General features: G+C 31.6%; 1 protein-coding gene across 1 annotated transcript; it reads left to right on the top strand.

Annotated features, from left to right (window-relative positions):
* The first annotated feature begins 12,447 nt into the window (after positions 1-12,447).
* LOC141693310 (putative inactive cadmium/zinc-transporting ATPase HMA3) lies at positions 12,448-18,794 on the top strand. Its single transcript, XM_074498371.1, has 9 exons — positions 12,448-12,673; positions 12,754-12,963; positions 14,188-14,475; positions 15,423-15,776; positions 15,882-16,019; positions 16,124-16,457; positions 16,598-16,800; positions 16,926-17,128; positions 17,300-18,794. The coding sequence occupies exons 2-9, from the start codon at positions 12,780-12,782 to the stop codon at positions 18,701-18,703; spliced, it is 3,108 nt and encodes a 1,035-aa protein (XP_074354472.1). The 5' UTR covers positions 12,448-12,673; positions 12,754-12,779; the 3' UTR covers positions 18,704-18,794.
* Positions 18,795-22,017: the final 3,223 nt, after the last annotated feature.

Here is a 22,017-nt window from a genome sequence, read left to right as displayed (position 1 = left end):
GATATGCAGATAGGAAGGCCAATTGTAAATATTTCATGCCTTGTAATTTTGTATAAATGAAGTGGTATCAACGGATGACTTAAAGACCTTCAACGGATGAGAAGTTAAGCTTCAACGGATGTCTCTAAAGCTTCAACGGATAACATCCTTCAACGGATGAGAGCATCAATGGATGAAAGCTTCAACGGATAACATCCTTCAACGGATGAGTGTATCAATGGATGAAAGCTTCAACGGATGTTCTGATTAACCGTTGATAAGTGGTAGTTGTACCTACAAACAGAGGCACGTGGGTGAACAGAGATAACTGAAATGTGGAAGCCTAATTTCAGGAACATCAGAAAAAGCAGCCGTTCTACTCTAGTATAAAGAGACATTAAGTCAACAAAGTACTGGAGTGAACTGGAGAAGAAACAAGTGGAGATCTTACTTTATTATTATATCATTGTCTTCACTTGTAAACTTGGAATAAATAAACCAAGTAGTAGCTAGTAATTAGAGGAGAATTTTTCCAGAGCTGTTTAGAAAAATCTTGAGAGAAAAATTATCTAGTTTGTACTAGGATGCAGCTGTGATCAAATTCTTAGATCACAGAATTTCTGAAATACCATCTCTGGTGGAACAACAAATCCACCAGAAAAGTTTTTAAAGGTTGATTGTGTTCTTTACATTTGTGTTTGAATATATATCTGTCTGTATCAGCTTAAAGCAATTCACACACTTGTTCATCTCGAACACACAGTCTATATAAACTGCTCAAAACTTGAAAAAGTTTTGAGATTTACATTCAACCCCCCCTTCTGTAAATCTCATTGTTAGTTCACTAGAAATAACACGAACTGAGGTATAATTTATAATTTGGTTAACCTCTCATTTTGGTTATCTTTACAGCCACAACCGTTAGATATAGTAAAACAAATTATTAGCATTGTTAAATCAAAATCCTAGATACATAAAAAATCAAAGCTTTCTTATTCGAATTCTGTCAACAACAAATATTTATATTATTATTTATTTTTATAAATAAACATATAAGTAATTTTCCATTCTCGAATTTAGCGAAGGTTAAATTTTATATTATTATATATAGAGATACAAGATAAGGTTAATGGTTCAAATTTTACCAAACATATACTATTTGATCTTAATCAAAAATTATACACGTTAAAATTAAAATTTTCAGAATAAGATTATAATCCCATAATAATTAATTACAATATTTAATTACATATTTTAATTTTTTATTAATTATATGTAATATATATATATACTCTACATTATAAATATTAATAAAGACTACGCTTATAAAGCTAGTAAACTATAATAAACAAATGAGGATATAATTTATAATTTGGTTCATCCCATCTTTTGGCTTTTGGTTATCTCTAACCATCACCACTGTTAAAATTTTAAATCGAATGATTAGAACCGTAAAATCTAAATACAAATCTTTTGATTTTTGGTTATCTCTCTCTATCATCACTGTTAAATTTTTTATATTAAATGATCACAACTGTTAAATATGGATACTAAATATATAAACAACCAAATTTTTTATGTTCGAATAATGCCAACGACATACTAAAATCAAGATTTACAGTATATTATCTTTCTAAAGATACAAACAAAATTATGTGGTTCAAATCTCATTAACCACGTATTATTTTAATTATTATCCAAAATCGGACATACTCGTAATTAATTAATAATAAAATAAAAAAATTAAATATTTATAACTTACACTATAATTATTAATACTAAACAATATAAGCAAACATAGATATAATTTGTAATTTGATTTACCCATTTTTGTTATCTCTCTCCGTCGCCATATTTAGATATTTCAAATTAAATGATCAATGACATATTTAAATAAATATTTAATTTATATTTCTAAAAATATAAAAAAAGTTATATGATTCAAATCTCATAAACTATATATTATTTTAATTATTATTAAAAATCGGACATACCCATAATAAAATTTATGATTAAATAATAAATATTTCAGTATTTATAAGTTATATTAGAATTATTAATAAAAATAAAATAAACGAATACCAGCACATTACACGAATTATAAGTTAATATAACTTTGATTTATACAGACGTGACGTGACTCAACTTGTTTTATGCAATAAGTTTAGAGCATTTACAATGGGAGGAGGCCAGGTGGTGCCTCGATCCTCCTTAAATGGCTTGGCCAACAAAAAATCTTAGCTGGGGCCTGTTTAAGCAAAACTTAGAAAGTGAAAAATTTTAAATTCCAAGTTTTTTTTTCTATAGTTTAGTAATTATTAAATACAGAAAAACAACTACGCAATTTATAAAGTGGACCCAGCAAATGAATATTAATTTTTGTCAGTTATTACATAAATATTTTAAATTAAAAGTTAAATTCATTTTTCAGGAGTTGATTTAGGTGGCCGCTAAAACACTTCATAAGCAATCGATAAACAAAGAGGGAGGAATATACAAATGCAGCCATCAACACTCAACAGGATAATGATCAAAAAACAAGTAATATCTTTCTTTTCGTCTCAAATTAGAACATCCAGTCATATATCTTTTACTCAAATTTATCCGTTTTATGACCTCACTGAGTCACTGTTAATTTCATTCATAGCAGTCCCCCCAATTATATTACATGCTCCGGAGTTTGAAAATGAAGAAAATAGAAGATAAATGATAATTTTAAATTTTTTCCGATTTTTTAACGAAGAGAAATGATCGGTAAAGAAAATTTTCTTTAATTTTTCCATAAAACTTTTTTTCCAAAAATGAAAAATTTAGAAAAATCTTCTCACATTATCTTTTTTTTTTCACTTTCTCTTCTTCTACACGAATCTGGTTATTTTTTCTTTACTATTTCTTTTCTTTTCTACTCCTAGCTCTTGTTTCCCAAAAATTCCCGAAGCACAACATAAATGTATTGCTTACCCCTTACATATTCCAATAGGGAATAATCCTGCATACCCATAAAATATTTTTAAATATTTTAAAAATAATATGTGTTTATTTTAAATTTTAAAAATTCAAATCGACACAAAAATTATTCATTCTATCTATAAAAAATCGGTGACAACTTATTATTTAATAATACGAAAACGATTTTTAGGATTCTAATATTTTTCCCATAATAAATCGTCCGTTGTGAAAATAATATGGATACCCCTGGATCCGACAAAAAAGAGATTGATAGGGAGAAATTATGAAGAAAAGATAGCGTAAATGGAAAGTGAATCAGCATTAACCAAATCGTAGAGCACTAGCAATGATTCGTTTCTCCATTGTTAATATAGCCAACATTCCCACCACCCTTCCAATTATCCAATCAATTAACACTATGGCCGGCATACTAATTGTTCATTCATGATTCAACTACACTATATGATTGTTGTACAATCTAATTTCTATAATTTTTTTAAAACTGCACGTACTGCCATGCATTTTTTTTATATTCAGTGCTTCTTCTTACTTTTTCCATTATCATCCCAGCTGCATGCGCGTTTTTTGCATTATTAATTTTAAATTATAAATGCAGGCCTATCATAAAGTGCCATGAGAGTTACACTGATAATAACCTAGTTTCATTGCAATGCTGAATATTTAAATTTAATCCTTCATCAATCCGTTGTCGAATTTTCCATAGGGGAGGGGTCAGAAAGTTTGGAATACTACAAACTATTTATTTAGTATAACAGGTGTATATACGAGAATCTTTTAATATTCAAACTTAAATTTGAGTAAAACATGTGTTAAAATGTTCTTTCAACTGTGTTAAATGTATACTATAAATTATATACTACTAGGAGCCCAACTTATCGGGTTACTTTATTTGCGAAATTAAAAATAGTTGTATATTATAACATTCAAGAGAAAAATCGTTATTCTTATGAGAGTTTAAACTTGTTTGTAAAATTAAATATATTATATTTAGAGCTAAACTTAGAATTAAGAATTTTCACTTGAGATATTAAACATGTTTAAAAAATAGAACGATATTTTATTTGACCATATATATATATAGACCCTTACTCCGTGTACAATTATTTTATATGAAAAACCGTGGAGAACCATTATTTTTATCATAAAATCTCATCATAAATTGTAAAATTTTATTTCAAAAAATATAAAATTCAATGCTAATTTATAATAATAAATATACTAGAAAATTTAACAATTAAAATTTGATAAAATTACTTGATTTTAAATTTAATTCTACAGTGGAACAATTTTTCATGAATATGATTCCATTGTAATTTTACTATAGAACCAATTTAAACTTTTTCAATAATTTCAATATTTGTTCAAATTAAAAATTTGTGTAATTTCGATTTTTAACTTGATAATTAAAATTTATAACTATATATGATGAAAATTAAAATAAATTATATATTTTTTATTTTTTAAATAATAGTTTTTCACGATTCTTCATATAAGAGGGTACTATACGTGGAGTGTGTGTATATATATATGAGTAAAATTTTATGAAGTCCACATTTTTGTTGGAGTCTTCGGACTCCATCTACGTTCTGCAAATAAAAAATCTTGTAAAACGTGTTATTTTATAAAATATGTTACACAAACAGCATATCCTCAACAAAATTATGCAAATCTCATATATTTACATTACAATATGTATGTTCTGCAACATGAATATTTATGTTCTGAAAACTACACATATTTTGCAATGTTCTACTTGTAAAATATATGCAATCTATAAGATTTTTAATAGAATAGTGATGTTTGTCAAAAAATAATATATTTTATAATATTTTAAGATATATTTTACTTGCTGAATATATATGCATTTCAAGTACTCCAATTAAATAGAGTAGCTTATAAAACTTAGCCCTCTCTATATATATAGTCAAGAATAAAATTAAGTACCGCACAATGTATTATAATATACTATATTTTCTTAATAAACTTGAAACTTTTAAAATATTGTATCTAATTTCCAAATAATTTTTTTTACAGTATTAATTTCATACGTGTACCTTCAAAAATGAATTTATAAAGACATCTTGAATCCGTATTCCACCTCTTAACTTTCCAAAAAGGTGTTCTCTCACTGTCAGCGAATATAAATGGTGCTCTCTCGTGCTAGTTTGTTTTATTCTTCACCGTTAATTTTCCAATAAAGAATAAATTGACAAGGCCTAGCTTGTAAACTGGAACACACGGCACGAGGATATTTTTTTTTCCTGCCGTTCGGAGAAGTAACTGTAAAACTTAAGCAGCGGAGTGACGACAAGGCACTCTTAGATCTTAATTTTACTAATTGGAATCAAGATGGGTCTGTACTCGCAAAATCAAGTCGAATCAAAATTTATAAATCCGAGATTTGAGTCAAGATATGAATCATATACTTCAATAATGATCCTGAAAATTAATTTAAATCGATCCAAAATTTTAACTTAAAACAAGTGAAACCAAATAATATATTATTTGAACCGATGAGACTTTAAATGCTATCTAATACAAATCTAAATTAACAAAATGATAGAATGAGGCAAGTTTAGTTATTGTCCATATACATTAATCGATAAGAAAATTCTTTTTTAATAAATAAAATTTATACTTAAACAATTTGATATTTATGATAACATAATTATTTAATTATAATTTTTCAAAAAGTTACATTAGATTAATACTAGATAATCCAAGATTTATACCAAAATAGTTTCAAAATGACGTGACGTGACAGGTGTCGAAATTTAATTCGTGAACGTATATTAATGCACGCCGGGTCCCATATTGTTATAAGTAAAATTATCATATATAAAGTATTTGAGAAAACATTTGTAATAATATTTGATATATCACGCGAATCAAGCTAAGATAAAATCATAATACTATAAATCCTTCTAAAAAAATATACTAATGAATTTGGATAAACAAAATAATATATTTTATTTATCCAGAATAAAAAAATTACATTATACAATTGATTCAGACTAACACAAGACTGAAATAAAAATACAATTCGACCAACAAAAATAAAATCATTTATACTAATTATTCAGTCTAAAACAAAATTATCTTATTGATCTAGACTTTTGAAAAAATTAAAATTAAACTAAAAATAATTAGTTTGATTTGGTTGGTATATTTGGCATCAGACTAAAATAAAACAATGTAAATCACTAATCCGAGATAAATCAAATTAACATTAGACTATGTATAATTCGAATCATATTAATGTGAACTAAAAAATCAAATTTTAATTAAAACATAATTTTTTTTAAAACAATACACATAGAATTATCAATAAAACTATATCGTTCAGTCAGTAGTAATACTGTTTTTTTCAAATATCTTTTGTAAAATTATAGTTAATCGATTAAGTAATCACCATGCTAAAATAATAATTTTTAAGGTCCCAACATAATGGAGATATTATATTTTTACCCTCAATAAAATAATAATTTCGTTATAATAACATTTCTCCGTTTACCAATATTATCACTTTAAATAAGTTTAAATATTCTAAAAAAATTATGAACATATATGTCTAATAATATAATTATTATGAAGTCATATAATTTAAAGTTTTAAATGAACAAAATTAAGAATTGAATTCATTTTCTTTTTTAAAAAAATGTATAATATTAAAAAAAACGTGTGATTCGTGCATAGTACGAGTTTTAAGCTACTAATTTTTAAAGTCTCACAAATTGAAAAAGTGAAAAGGTTATGATTCGAGAATATTCGAACTAAATTTAGTGTGAATCGGATTTTATCTGATCTTAATTCAAATTTCAACTGATTTTAATTTGAAATAGACACGAACCCAATCATATCCGATCTGAATCCAATGATCTTCACATATATAATATTCTGAAAGTGAAATCGATCCGAAATCGATCTAATTATCGAAATTAATGGGTATAGTCCCGATTATATTGCATTGTTCCAGAACTAATATAGATATTTATCTGAAATCAATCATATACAAACAAAAGTGAAGTGAGACATATTCTGAAGTGTTGCTGATTTTCTTAACATCGGACGGTGACATATACATGGAAGAATGATTTTCTGACTATGAAAGTGGATTTATGTTCACACTTCCAATTCAAAGTGAATGAATATATAAGACGTAGACAAATATAATATATATACACGAATTTGCATTTAAGTTAAAATGGTTTGTGTTTTCATATAAAATCCAAAATGTATATTTAAATTAAATATAAAATTATTTTTATAACAGTTAAACCATGACAAAAATAAAGTCATACGAGGATGTTAACTTTAGAGATATAATATGAATGTAAAACTTTATTACAATCAACACATAATTTATAATACATATCCGAACTTATATAGAAAATCAATATAAGCTAAATACCGAAAATACCCTAATATATATATATATATAAATTCTAACATCCCCTCAAACTCACGATACTGCAACAATGAGCATTGAAAGTTTGTCAGACAAGAAACGAAATCGCGAAATAGAGTGAGCCTTTGTAAAAATATCAGTAATTTGAAGCGAAGAAGGAACAAAAGACAATGAAATAGTGCCTTACAGTAGATGATGGCGAGTAAGATGTCAATCAATCTCAATATGTTTATTGTGCTCGCGAAATTCCGGATTACGTGCAATAATTGCAAACTTATTATCACAATATAATGGGGTGTAACTAGGAAGACTAACAATCACCAAGAAAAATATAAAAACCAGTTGTGGATTTACGATCATCGGGATCACCAGCCCAATCAACATCACTATAAGCACGAAACTCTAAAGATGATGTAGAAGAAAATAAAAGACTCTGAAACTGAGTCCCATGAAGATACCCGAGAATGCAAAGAACTGCAGCTCAATATACGGTAGTAGGAAAAATGACAAATTGACGAACTATATGAACAACATGTGCAATATACGGACGAGTAACAGTGAGATAAATAAGACTACCAACAATCGTACGGTATAAAGTAGGGTCTGCTAAGGGAAGACCATTAGATGGAGGATATCTAGCATTCATCTCTAAAGGAGTTTCCACAATCTTGTTATCAGTAAGACGTGCACGGTCAAGCAAATCAACAGTGTACTGAGATTGACACAAAAGATACCCCTGTGGTGAGCTAGCAACTTCAATTCCCAAAAAGTAACGGAGCAAACCCAAATCGTTCATAGCAAAACAACGAGCCAACTCACGTTTCAATGACTCAATACCATCACAATCATCACCAGTAATAATCATATCATCAACATATAAAGACAATAAAATATGACCAGCACTCGTAGATCGTACAAAAAGAGTAGAATCATGATTACTAGGACGAAAATCAAGTGAATAAAGTACCGTAGAAAACTTCTCAAACCAACAACGAGATGATTGACGGACACCATAAATAGATTTACGAAGTCTACAGACATAACCTGGTTGATGCGGAAGACCGGGAGGAGGTGTCATGTAAATTTTTTCATTAAGACCACCATACAAAAATGCATTCATAACATCCATCTGAAATATTTTCCACTTTCGAACAGAAGCCGCTGTAATCAAAGTACGAACAATCGTCATCTTTGCAACAAGCACAAAAGTTTCTTCATAGTACAAGCCATACTCTTGAGAGTAACCTTTAGCAACAAGTCGAGCCTTATAACGCTCAACGGATCCATCAGCTTTTGTCTTAATTTTTTATACCCAACGACAACCAATTGCATGTTTTCCTGGAGGCAATGAGACTAAATCCCATGTATGAGTTTGATGTAAAGCAGTAAGTTCCTCGGCCATAGCATTCTGCCATAGAGGATCATGAATAGCCTCTCTATATGATGGAGGCTCAGACAAATTGTGAACAAAAGTAAGAAATGAAGCAAAAGACGGGGAATAAGATGAATATGCAAAATCAGACAGTTGGGTGGACATACGTATGCGAGTAGACTGGAAAACTGGCGGAGGAGTCGAACTTTCGGTAGACGACTGAGTGGGAGGAGAATCTAAAATCTCTAGTGACGATTGACTGGTTATGGAAGCAGTTGGAGACGTCGGAGTCTAAGATGTAGATGTAGAAGTCGGTGGAGATGTGTGAGTTTGAGATGTAGATGCCTCCGAAACTGAAGTATTCTTGTGTCATATGATGCAAACTAGAAGGAACAGATAAAAACGAAATAAGCTCCAAAAAGTAAACATGTCGAGAAACATACAATTTTCCACTGATCGGGTCAAAACAACGATATCCTTCAAAACACATTTGTAACATCAGCCGACAACGAAAATGAGCGAGTTATTTTAACAAGATGACGATATTTTCTTTCAGCAACACCGTTCTGTTGAGAAGTGTCAGTACATGAGGTTTGACGTACAGTCTCGTCAGAAGCAAGCAAGCGACAAAAAGCGTTAGAGCTGTATTTACCTCCCAAATTACAACGAAAACATTTACTGACAGCTTTATTTGAGTTTTTTTATGAGCTCTAACATCTTTAAAAATATCCAAAAAACCAAACATACGCTTCATAAAATAAATCCACGTATAACCAATGAAATCATTAATAAACGAAACATAATATCTAGATCCTCCTTTTGTGTATAGGAGCAGGTCCCCACACATCAGAATGCACAATATCAAACGGAGCAAGAGAATACGTAACACTCTTATGAAAAGGTAAAATAACAAATTTCGCTAATTTACAATTGCTACAGTCAGAATTATCATGAACTTTTAGTTGTCCCAAGGCTCCAGTTGAAACTAAAAATTGTTAACGAGATTGAGAAACATGACATAAACGAGCATGCCATATGTAGAAGTTAGAAGACAAATCATTCAAACGAAAAGATGATAAATCAACACTAGGAGTTCCCACAACAAGTACATTGAGTTCATCCAAAACATAAAGTCCTTCTTGCTTACGACCTTTCCCAATTACTTTTTGATATCTCGGATTCATAACACAACAAGTAGTAGAAGAAAAAGAAACCAAATAACCAGATTCACATAATTGACTAACTGAAATAAGATTTAACTTGAGATCCAAAATATAATAAATATCAAAGAGAGATACTGTAGGGGTAACTACATAACCAACACCTCATAATGACATAGGAGTGTCATCAACAGTCATGATGGATAAAAATGAATCATCAGAAAATGAAACGAAAAACGACCAATGAGGAGACATGTGATGAGATGCACTTGAATTTTAGAATTCATAGAGAAGAAAATAAACTTGAAGTACCAGTTGAAAAAAGACATGCTATGATGATGAGACATACATGTCGAGATATTGTTGAAACTAAACTCAAACCAAATCAGAAATAAAGTCGAATCCAAATGCAACACCAAATTTAAACTGTATCCAAATTCAATCAAGAAACCAAAATCGAAATCAAATTCAAACTCAAATAACCAATTACAATCCAAAATCAAATTCGAAATTAGATCGAAAACCAATTTCAATTCCAATTGCAAATCCAAAACTAATATCAAATCTCAAGCAGATAAATCAATTACTACAATTGTAATATCCCAACAATCTAGTACTACAAAATCCAATCAATCAAATAACCCCAATTACAATATCAACAACGATGAAAAGAATGAACTAAAAGTAAACAGTAACCTGTTGGAACCATAAAAAAAATCAATTTATGGAGCTCCAAATACGATCTACACCGTTCAAAATTTAGATACTGATGCAAAGAAGACGTGATTCAAATTTCAAGATGATCCAATGGTGAAACTCTGGGAATCGTAAAAATAAGTTGGCTAATCTGGGCAGAAAATTTTCTACGAATTTTCAAGAAACTTTTGTTGTTGTAACGCAACTTTATCTATACAATGATTCAACTAAACTTTCGAAACCTAACTCTTGATACCATGTTAAATTTAGAGATATAATACAAACGTAAACCTTTATTACAATCAACATAAAATTTATAATACATATCCGAACTTATATAGAAAATCAATATAAACTAAATACTGAAAATACCCTATATATATATATATATATATATATATATATAGGGTGCACTTCCCCAACCATGGTTGGTTGGGGTCTATTACGTAGCCAACCAACCCTTCCGCAATGATTCATTGCGGAAGGACTCATGGCTTCCGCAATGAATCATTGCGGAAGTCCATGAGCCTTCCCTCGAACTAATATGATGGGTAAGCAAGGGAAGTGATTTTTTTTTTTAAATTTTATTCAATATTTAATTCAATATAAATCTCTTTCTTAAATTTTATTAAGTACTTTATTTTTAAAAAATAACTTAATTATTTTAAATTATAAATATTATATTTGTTTTAAATTATAAATATATTAAATCAGAAACATATTTAAAGCACATATTATTTAAATAAAAAATTAAAAAAAAAAACAAAACGATTCCGCATTGTTTCATTGCGGAAACAATGCGGAAGCTTCCGCAATGTATCATAGCGGATGTCTTCCGCATTGTTTCATTGCGGAATCCTTCTCTGTTGGCTCCCAGCCGCGTGGAGCCAACCGTGGCCGTAGAACTTTTACCATATATATATATATATATATATATATATATATATATATATATATATTCTAAGAGAATGCACATATACAATTAGCAGTTGTATGCTAAATAATTGGTACCCAACAAGGTAACAACTCATGAATTGTAAATCACAAAAAGAGTGTTGCTATCGGTTTCTCTTTCGTTTCGCTCACCCCTAAAGTGTCATAAGTTATTTTGGTTATGAACTTGACTTTACAAATTAATTATTTTAATATACTATCATCAATCATAGGTATTAGGTGACAACAAATTACCACACCAGAAGTTAATTTTTGATCAATAAAGAACAATTTTCATTAAATTCAATGTAATATAGTCTTGATAAACCCCAACGGCCGATACAACCAGACTGAAAAAAATATACTAAAAATAATTAGATGATTTGTTTTCGGATCGTCTAAAACACAAAATTTTAAAAATCAGAAAGGTAAAAACAAAATCAAAGAAATCCTAAACGACCCAAACAGAATAAACAGGAAAAAGAGTAGAAAAAAAGAAAGATTCAGAAGATCGAGTTTGTGGGTAAAAATAAAATAAAATTGACGAGTAAACAAAAAAGTAGCTAGAATTGACTAAAAGAAAAAAGGTGGTGCAAATAAATATATGATTAATTTCTGAAGTTTATATTATAAAATTCTCGAAAGAATATACAATTTGACATTTTACGCAAGTCCCATATAGCAATACTGCCTAGAGTTGGAAAGACCCAAAATACCTAAATTTGTAATGACAATGAGAGATAAAGATTGTAAAATTAAAATTCTAAATACTTTGGCAAAGGAAAGTGAGAAAGCACCTTAATTTACGTCCATAATAACCGAACAATGGAAAGCTACTTGAACTTTAAAGGGGGAAAGAAAAGGAAGATAAGAAAAATAAAATATATATATGTATAAAAGTGGAGTAGATCATTCATGAATCTCATTGTTTAGTGGTGCTTGTGTGTATATAAATAGAATATGGTACATGCCATCTTACTCTCACATGTGTTAGTTGCATGGGCTTAATTACGCCGATCTTTCTCTCTTGCAAGCTAAATAAACCCCCCCACACTATACATACAATTTACTCTTATAGGTTTCAAGATTAAAATCTTGTTTAGCTGAAACACTCATATTTCAGGATCAAGGAAATATCTTGTCTTCTGTTGACAAGTATGAAAATCTCTCTCACCCTCTCTCTCTCTCTCTCTCTCTGTCCATGGTCTGAGGGGGTTGATTTGTTTTTGATGCAGGAAGGAAATAGAAGAAGAAGGAGAAGATGGATAATGATAAGGTGGAGAAAAGCTACTTGTATGTATCGGGAATATGCTGCAACTCGGAAATTCCTCTAATAGAGAAATTATTGAAGCAACTTGAAGGTGTAGTGGAGGTGACTGTCATCGTCCCCTCCAAAACTGTTATCGTTCTCCACCACTCCCTCCACATTTCCCAGCTTCAAATCGGTACGCGGCTTCTATAACTATAATACTTCTTCTATTCCCCCTTTTAATTTTGTCCACTTGTTTTTTCTCCCCTTACTGATTGATTTTACACACACTTACGCAACAAATTTTGAACCGTCTCTCTCAACCGGACATATCAAACAGAACTACTAATTCATTGAACCCATTTATTATCAAATTATTTGATTACACCTACTAGCTCCCCCCCAGCCATGCAATTTTTTTATTATTTTTTACTTCTTAAATTCCTTCAAACTTTTTTTAATAGTTAAACTCACGACTGATCGAAATTAAAACCTCGATCACTCAACCAACCCTTCCCTTCAAACTCGGCGAAGCTAGATCATCTTAGTTCATTTGCGATATAATTTGTGATGTTTACAAAGTGTAGATTAATCAATATATATGAAAAAATTGTACCATCTGTAGTGTATATGTATAAGAGTAATGGGATCCATGGGAAGTGGGTGATGGAATACACATGTAAAGTGAAAGGGATTGATGACATAGTTTGAGTGTACATCTTTAGCTCTTTCATAATGGGTTGTATTGTATGGTGTTCTAGTATTCATTACAATGGCCCCACCTTTCGGCGTATCCTCTGCCCCCAGTAAACTCTACCCCACTAAAGACATTAGCAGCACTGGTTGTTACTCCCTCGGTCCCCTTAAATTCTTGGGGCCCGCCACAAAAATTAAGAAAAAGTATGATATAGAAATAAAAAATAAAAAATGGGTAAAATGATAGGATTGATTAATTTTTTATGTATATATTGAATATAGTGGAATAGAGTACCGGATCATGAGTGAATGTAGTTTGTTTGTATATTATAAAAATTTATTATTTCTGAAACAAAAAGAATTGATAGTGATATTATAAAATGTTGAGAAATGAATGTGAAATAGAGAATATTTTTTTAAAAAATTAATCAATTTTTTTTAAAGAACATGGAATTTCCAAAAGTTAAGTTGTGAGTGGTTAATTTATTAACGGTTTTTCTAACGTGTGTCCAAGGGCACACAATCCAAGGACACACAATAAACACCAACTCCCATGAATTTGGTGCATTTTTATTGGTGGAGTTGTTGTAAATGCAGGGTCCATTATGATGAGATGATGCACCAAACTCAACTCACGGGAGTTAGTGTTTATTGTGTGCACTTGGGCACATATTAGAAAACCCGATTTATTAATATTTGGTATGAAAATGGTGTGTAATTGCAGTGAACGCACTGAACAAATCAGGATTGGAAGCAAGCGTGAAAGACAAAGCTGGAGGAGGGGAAAGTAATAAGAAGAAGAATAAGAATAAGAAGAGATGGCCAAGCCCGTTTGTAGTAGGTTCAGGATTAATGGTAGTGTTAACTTTTATACTCCAACACATATATCATCCTCTACGTTACCTGGGTCTCGCAGCTGTGGCACTTGCTATCTTCCCCATTTTCTTCAAAGCCGTTGCTGCTTTACGCAACTGCAACCTCACTAACATCAACATTCTTGTCCTTATCACAGGTACTTCCCATTTTGTTTGTTTGTTTAAAAATATACTGCTTTTTCTTCTTACATTACAGACAAGTAAGCTATATATGCAACTAATAACTAAATTACTGCTACATGAATCAAATTATCAATCAATTGTTACCACTTAGTCTTAACAAAAACTAGTGGATTAACATTGCAAATTATGCAATGTGGACACTTTAGCCACCTATGTTCATCTCCCCATGCCTGCCGACTTTATCACGTAATTTGCTTAATTTGTTTGTCTCCTTGTTTTCACATTTTAACATTAGTGTATGCAGAAGCACATGGTAGTAAGGCGCACCCGACACTGCGTCCCCACAATTTTTTTTGACGTTTTTCAGTATTGAAGTTTTTTGAAAAAGAAATTATAAAAATGCCTTTTTTAGAAATTAAAAATATTAGGATGCCTTCTCATAATCCTCCCTTAAGAAAAAATTTATATACCCGTTGATTGTATAAAGCCATTACTACTGGAAACACATTGGCAAAACCTGCCTTTCCTTAAGGGAAGTACTTTCCAGGAGATTTGAACTTGATAGCTAGTAGTAAACAATTTAAACGTCTTTTTCCAGTTAGATTTTCTGTTTACAATTTCTCCCAAAGTTTCGAATTTCCTAACTATGTTTCATATTTTTAAAAAAATATTATACGGAAGGACCACATTTCTGATTTCAATTCACCACGGTATAGAAATGAAAGTGTTAAGTTTCTATAGAAATGTGAGTAGAGTAGAGACATGAGTGCCGCCATCACAACAAATTAAAAATATTTTTCTTGAGAATTTTTTGGTTCCAATCAGTCTTACAAATATTAAATTGTGAAATCAACTACAAATATCACACTAGCGCATACACTTGAACAACACATGTACGCATATTTGACTAGAAATGATACACAAAGGGTTACCAGAAGCTGAACTGTTTTGGTATCTGCAGTTGCTGGATCAATTGTGCTAAAAGACTACTTGGAAGCGGGCACAATAGTTTTCTTGTTCACATTTGCTCAATGGCTGGAGTCAAAGGCAAGTCACAGGGCTACTTCTGCTATGTCATCACTAGCAAACATAGTCCCTCAAACTGCAGTTATTGCTGAAACCGGGGAACGAGTGAATGCTGATCAAGTCCAGCTCAACACAATTCTCTCTATTAAGCCCGGTGATGTAATCCCCATTGATGGAGTTGTTGTACAAGGAAATTGTGATGTCGACGAGAAAACTTTAACAGGCGAATCTTTTCCTGTTTCAAAACAAATTGACTCCACTGTTTGGGCCGGCACCATTAATCTAAATGGTAAATATTGTATACTACACATATTAACTATTTTTAAATATGAATATATGTCACAACTAAAGTACCTTTTTCCCCTGTTTTCATCTAAACAACTAATTTTTTTAGGTTATTTGAGTGTTAAAACTACTGCTCTAGCTGAAGATTCTGTGGTAGCTAGGATGGCAAACCTTGTTGAAGAGGCTCAAAAGAATAAATCAAAAACCCAAAGAATCGTTGACAAATGCACAAAATATTACACCCCGCGTAAGTTTCTTCAACTTTATAATTATTTAGCGGGGAAGTGCTATTCTCAATGGATGAAGTATTTACTCAAATACATTCGACTGTCTAATTTTGTAATTTGACAGTTATTATAGCTATAGCTCTCTGCTTAGTAATCGTTCCCTCTGCAATAAGAGCTCACGATTTAAGTGAGTGGTATCGCTTGGCGTTGGTTGTTTTGGTGAGCGCGTGTCCTTGTGCACTTGTCCTCTCCACCCCAGTTGCTGCCTTCTGTGCGCTTTCAAATGCAGCTAAATCAGGTCTTCTTGTCAAAGGAGCAGAACATCTTGAAACTCTGGCTAAAGTTAAGATCATGGCATTTGATAAAACGGGTACAATTACCACAGGGGAGTTTGTTGTTGCAGATTTCAAACCGCTTTTGCAGGATGATAATATTACCTTGCACAAGCTACTGTACTGGTAAATAAAAATACACCTACCCGTCGAAGTTTCCATAAATAGATTAAATGCAACAAACACAAACCACTTTCACTACTACTAATGAAATGCTCAAAGCGATAAATCTTCACTTGATATTTATACATTTAAATATCGTTTAGGGTTGCAAGCATCGAGAGCAAGTCAAGTCATCCAATGGCAGAGGCATTAGTTGAATATGCAAAGTCTAATTCTGTTGAGCCCAAGCCAGATGATGTTGAGGAGTTCCATAACTTTCCAGGAGAAGGAATTTGTGGAAAGATTGATGGGAAAGATATATATGTTGGAAACAAAAGAATTGCTATTCGAGCAGGATGTGCAACATGTAAGAAAGCTTCATATTATATATAACTTTGACTTCATAAAGTTCATATTAATTATTTCAACTCTTCTTTAGCGCCCTTTAATCTTGTTTGGTCATAATCCCGGTTAGACATTTGAACATTTCAGTACCAATCATAGGAGATGATGAAATGGAAGGGAAGTCCATTGGATACATATTCTCAGGGTCTTCTCTTGCTGGAATTTTCAGCCTGTCTGATGTTTGTCGAACTGGAGTCAAAGAGGCCATCCAAGAGCTCAAATCTATGGGAATAAAATCAGCTATGCTTACAGGAGATCATCAAGCAGCAGCGAAGCATGCACAAGATCAGGTTATCCTAATACAGCACCTTTTGAAAATTGTCGAGTCATCAACTTACATCAATTATTTTGTTACTATCTGCAAAAAAATCAAACATGTTAGCTTCCTTATGTGTAGCATTGTGTTTTACTATCTTTTATTTAACTGTTCTAATAAAGAATACCATTGTACTCATTTTCAGATTGGTGGCGCTCTGGAACTTGTCCATGCGGAACTTCTACCTGAAGACAAGGCAAGAATCATCAAGGATTTCCAGCATGAATCAGCCACTGCGATGATTGGAGATGGCCTAAATGATGCTGCAGCATTAGCCACTGCAGATATTGGTATTTCCATGGGAATTTCTGGTTCAGCACTGGCAATGGAAACCGGGAATATAATTCTCATGTCAAATGATATTAGAAAGATACCACAAGCTGTTAGACTTGCAAGAAAAACAAAAGTAAAAATCCTTGAGAACATATTTCTGTCAATTATCACCAAGACTGCTATAGTAGTTCTGGCTATCATGGGGCATCCGCTTGTTTGGGCTGCTGTTCTTGCAGATGCAGGGACGTGCTTACTAGTTATCTGTAATAGCATGTTACTCTTAGCACATGAAGACAACCATGGTAAAGGGTGTTTCAAGTCCTCTATTTTTGCTCATAAAAGGAGGAATGCTCATAGCCACAAGCATTGCTGCTCCAGTACTAAACCTGTGAAGAAACATGTACACAAAAGATGTTCTTCGCAGAGTCACTCCAAGGCCGTCAGTTCAGTTTCTTGTGGGATCAACAGGAAGACGTCCTTGGCTAAAGACCAAGGTTGTTGTAAACTTGATGCTCATCAAACTCGCGGAGTACAACATAATGTAGCCATTTCCGAGTCAAAATCCCCGTGTCACCAACATTGTTGCTCTGCCAACCAAGTTGAGACAAAGTGCATTCCTCATCTTAATTCTCCAAAGCATCAGTGTGGATCTATGAGCCCAAAATCATGTGGGGAGATCAAGCCACTCTCCAAATCTGCTGAAACAGATGGTTGCTGTGAATATGATGACAGGCTTGAAAAAGTAGAACACGTAAAGCATGTCAATCATGGTTGTTGTGAGCAGGGTGACAAATATGAAGAGGAAACACAAACGAACCATGGTATATGTGACATTGTACATTCACATGAAGAAGAAAAATGTATTGATTCAGTTGCCAGAGGACATGGATGTTGCTCAACAAACCATTCAGAGCATGAGCCGAAACCTTGTAAAACAATTAAACACACAAGTCATTGCCACCATCAAGAGTCCAGTACCATAAGCCATGAACGTTTAGATGATGATCATCGACCTATCAGTTCTCCAGGTGCTGACCGACACACCAATGAGCATGCAAAAGACTACGTCACAGAGGACGAACTGAAGAGCATAGTGAATAGTTGTTGCGGCCATCATTCAACGGACGAAGCTGGATGTACATCAGCGAGCAGTGTTAGTTATCCAAGTATAAAAGTAAAACATGTTAGAGGTTGTTGTAAGACTTTCAGGAAGGAGTGTTGCGGTCAGGAAGGAGTGTTGGGAGTTGTAAGACTTTCAGAAATTGTGATAGAATAATTTAACAAATAAAGAAAATGATTATGTAAAAGTGACCAAGTAAGTTTGCTTTCAAGTATACTTGAACAGGGGTGTTACTTTTATGGCACAACTCAACGTGTTGTTTCAAAAATGATAGAACAACTGACAACACTTCTCCCCTGTTCTCATTGCCAACACCACTTCAAAGTGGTAATTTAATTGCGATTTTAAGTTTTTTTTTTGTTGCCCATGTAACGTAGTACTTCTAATCCGAGTCGACAGCCACGTCTGCAAAGTGCAAACAAACATTTTCCGTCTAGTCAACATTTTCTGAACCTCATTAACATACAAATGTACTAGTATTCGAGGCAGACAACCATAAAAGATTTTTCTTCTCTCATTTGCTTGATCTGTAGTGATAATTTTATCAACCGCCAGGATCTTAATTTCATTAGACTCTATATCTGTAGTGATGAGCAACATATTTCCTCCTCTTCTGAATCTTGATACCTGAACCATCCATGTTTTTGTGCCCATATCTTCATACCAAACAGATGACTTGATACCCCTGTTCCATAAACAGATGACTTGATACCTTGTAGGAACAAATAGGAGTGTCCTCTCATTCAATCGAATCCGTTCCTTGATTGCAGTTTTCTCTTCCCCGCTTAAAGTGAAAAATACAAGCTTCAAGATAGATACCGGTTATTGTATCAACATGGCGCACCCTATGAGGGTGTTGGGAAACAGAATTTACAAATTTAACAAGGGCACTTGGTAAGGTATTAGCGGAAAGCAAGGTTTAATAAACAAATGCAGAGCGAATTCAGAATTGTAGACTCGTCCTTGTGTAGGAGGCCTGTTTGTTGTCACTTAATACAAATTCAAGCTCAAACTTTTGCTAGTAGCTTTGAGTAATAGTCATTAGGATGATTAATACCATTTCCAACTCATAATACCAACATAGTGTTACAGTAGAGCTTTTTAACAAAGACATTAGGTGCCTAACTTAGATTAATGATTAGGGCATTAAAACAAAAACAACTTTGATAAATAAAACAAGCACAAAGAATCAAAATGATCATGCAGGACATAATTAGACCTGTAAACTGACACAAGGTTAGAAACGTCAAGTGCGAAATCTTTAGTTGGAGTAAGAAAGAATGGTGTCCTGATGAATGGTATAAGGATGGGTGTGTAACCATTAGCTTTACATTCTTGGATTATATTTGAGCTCAGACCTAGCCTTTCATTCTTATTAGTTGAGATGTTGTATAAAAATTGGATGAATATAGAATGTTACATGTAAAAAGAACTAAGAAAACCATGCACTAACTTATTATTTTAGTTGCAGTTCAGGTTACCCAGTTATCTGGGGAAATTCTAGCAGCAGTCTAATCTAGTTGGTCGAAAATGCACTGAATTTCTTGCAGTGATTTGATCATAATCTATCTATGTTGGGCTTTATTATAATCATTATTTACAATATAATAAGCTTTGATGGTGAAGATTACCTTCTTGACGAAGGTATTGTGGCAATGACAATATTTAGAATATAGATATGCACTTGGTTGGTCTTTAATATTTTATTAGTTTTTACCTACTTGTTTAGTGTTTTGCTTTTCATATTGTAAACATTGTTTTCTTGGCCGGGGAAGGGATACGCATGTGTGTACGTGGAACAACTTTCAAGCAATATATATGCTGTATGGCGTATGCCCACACTTATCTTCCATTTAAGTACGTCTTGTTTCTTTTAATTCTTACATTAAATTGCACTTTGCACCCTACTATTATACTCCCTCTGTCCCTCCCATTTGTTTACACTTTCCTTTTTGGGATGTCCCATCCAATTGTTTACATTTCAAAACTTTCCAAAAATAGTAAAGTTTTTATAGTTTTTAAATTAACTACATCCACTATTTTCCTCCACTATAACCACTTTATACATATAATATTAATCGGTCCCACTACTTTACTCATTTTTTCAACTTTTCTCCACTACTTTATCATTTTTCTTAAACTCCGCGCCCCACCCAAATGTAAACATTTGGGAGGGACGGAGGGAGTATTTTAAAAACAAATTTGTACCAGAACTTTGGAAAATTCAGTTTGCACCCCTATACTTCAACTTTGAGATTCATTATGCACCTCTTTCCAGAATTTTGTTAAATTGAATAGGGGCAAAATCGGAAATCCAGCAAAAATATTAAGTAAATTAATTTCATATCTTTTAAAATAATGTTAAAAATTGAATTTTGATACAAAATTGTAAGTTTTTAATTTTTAAAATGAGAATAGTAATTTGAGTTTTGATTTCATTTTATATTATTAATTCTAGTATTTTGTAATTCTACAAAAAAATATTTTAACAATTAATTTTGATTATATAACTAAATTTAATTAAGTAGAGTAATAAAAATTTTGAAATTTAGTTTGATTAAGTATATCGTTGAATTTCCGATTTTACCCCTACCCAATTCAATAAAATTCTGAAAAGGGGTGCATAATAAATCTCAAAGTTGAAGTATGAGGGTGTAAACTGAATTTTTTAAAGTTCTGGTATAAATTTGTTTTTTGAAACATAGTAGTAGGGTGCAAAGTGCAATTAACCCTATTTCTTATAAAAAATTTAGTAATTTGATTGTCTTTTTTGAAAGAAGTAATTTGATTGTTATTATGAATTCTTTTTAAATAATATATTTTATAGTAATTTAGATAATAATATTACTATAACGTATCTGATTATTATTTTAGTTAAATATTAATTATAAATCGACTTATAAAGAATATCTCCCATTCATAATCAGTACTCCCAACGATTTTACATACTGCTTTGACTTGCTAGTAATTATTTTTAAATTTTTTTTTTCTGAATAAAAATATATAACTTATACTAAAATTTGTAAAAAAAAAATTAAAAATAGTTCTTTCCGTCAAACCACTTTAAAGTTATGTGCAGAAAAGTTAAACAATAAATATATAAAAAGAGAGCGAGTATTGCTAAAGACATTTAACTACAAATATTACATTCAATTTATTAGTGATAATTAATGTAATAATGATATGTATTTGGAAGTAGTTAGTCATGCATTTGATCCTCCCACCTTTTCCCTTTTACTTTGTGCTGGCCCCTCTTTATTTTTAGCTTTTTTTAAATCAAACCGGCATATAAATAAAAATTACTAGTTTTTACAAAAAGTGCAATGCTTGTTAGAGTAAAATTTCATGGAGTGCACTTTTATTTGGACTCAAATATAAAAGTGTTTTCTTGCAAAACATATTTGACAAATATCATTAGTTTAATAAAATCATGTAAATCTCATATATTTACATGTATGTTCTACAACATA

The sequence above is a fragment of the Apium graveolens genome, chromosome 10 (assembly GCF_009905375.1).
Source record: "Apium graveolens cultivar Ventura chromosome 10, ASM990537v1, whole genome shotgun sequence".
Classification (NCBI taxonomy): Eukaryota; Viridiplantae; Streptophyta; class Magnoliopsida; order Apiales; family Apiaceae; genus Apium; species Apium graveolens.
This window is presented reverse-complemented; position numbering and strand designations above follow the sequence as displayed.

Excerpts from the sequence above, each read along its gene's own strand:
- LOC141693310 (XM_074498371.1), top strand. The coding sequence starts at position 12,780 with ATGGATAATGATAAGGTGGAGAAAAGCTACTTGTATGTATCGGGAATA. Across the intron at positions 14,476-15,422 it reads CATTCTTGTCCTTATCACAG|TTGCTGGATCAATTGTGCTA; the intron begins GTACTTCCCATT and ends TGGTATCTGCAG. Across the intron at positions 15,777-15,881 it reads CGGCACCATTAATCTAAATG|GTTATTTGAGTGTTAAAACT; the intron begins GTAAATATTGTA and ends TAATTTTTTTAG.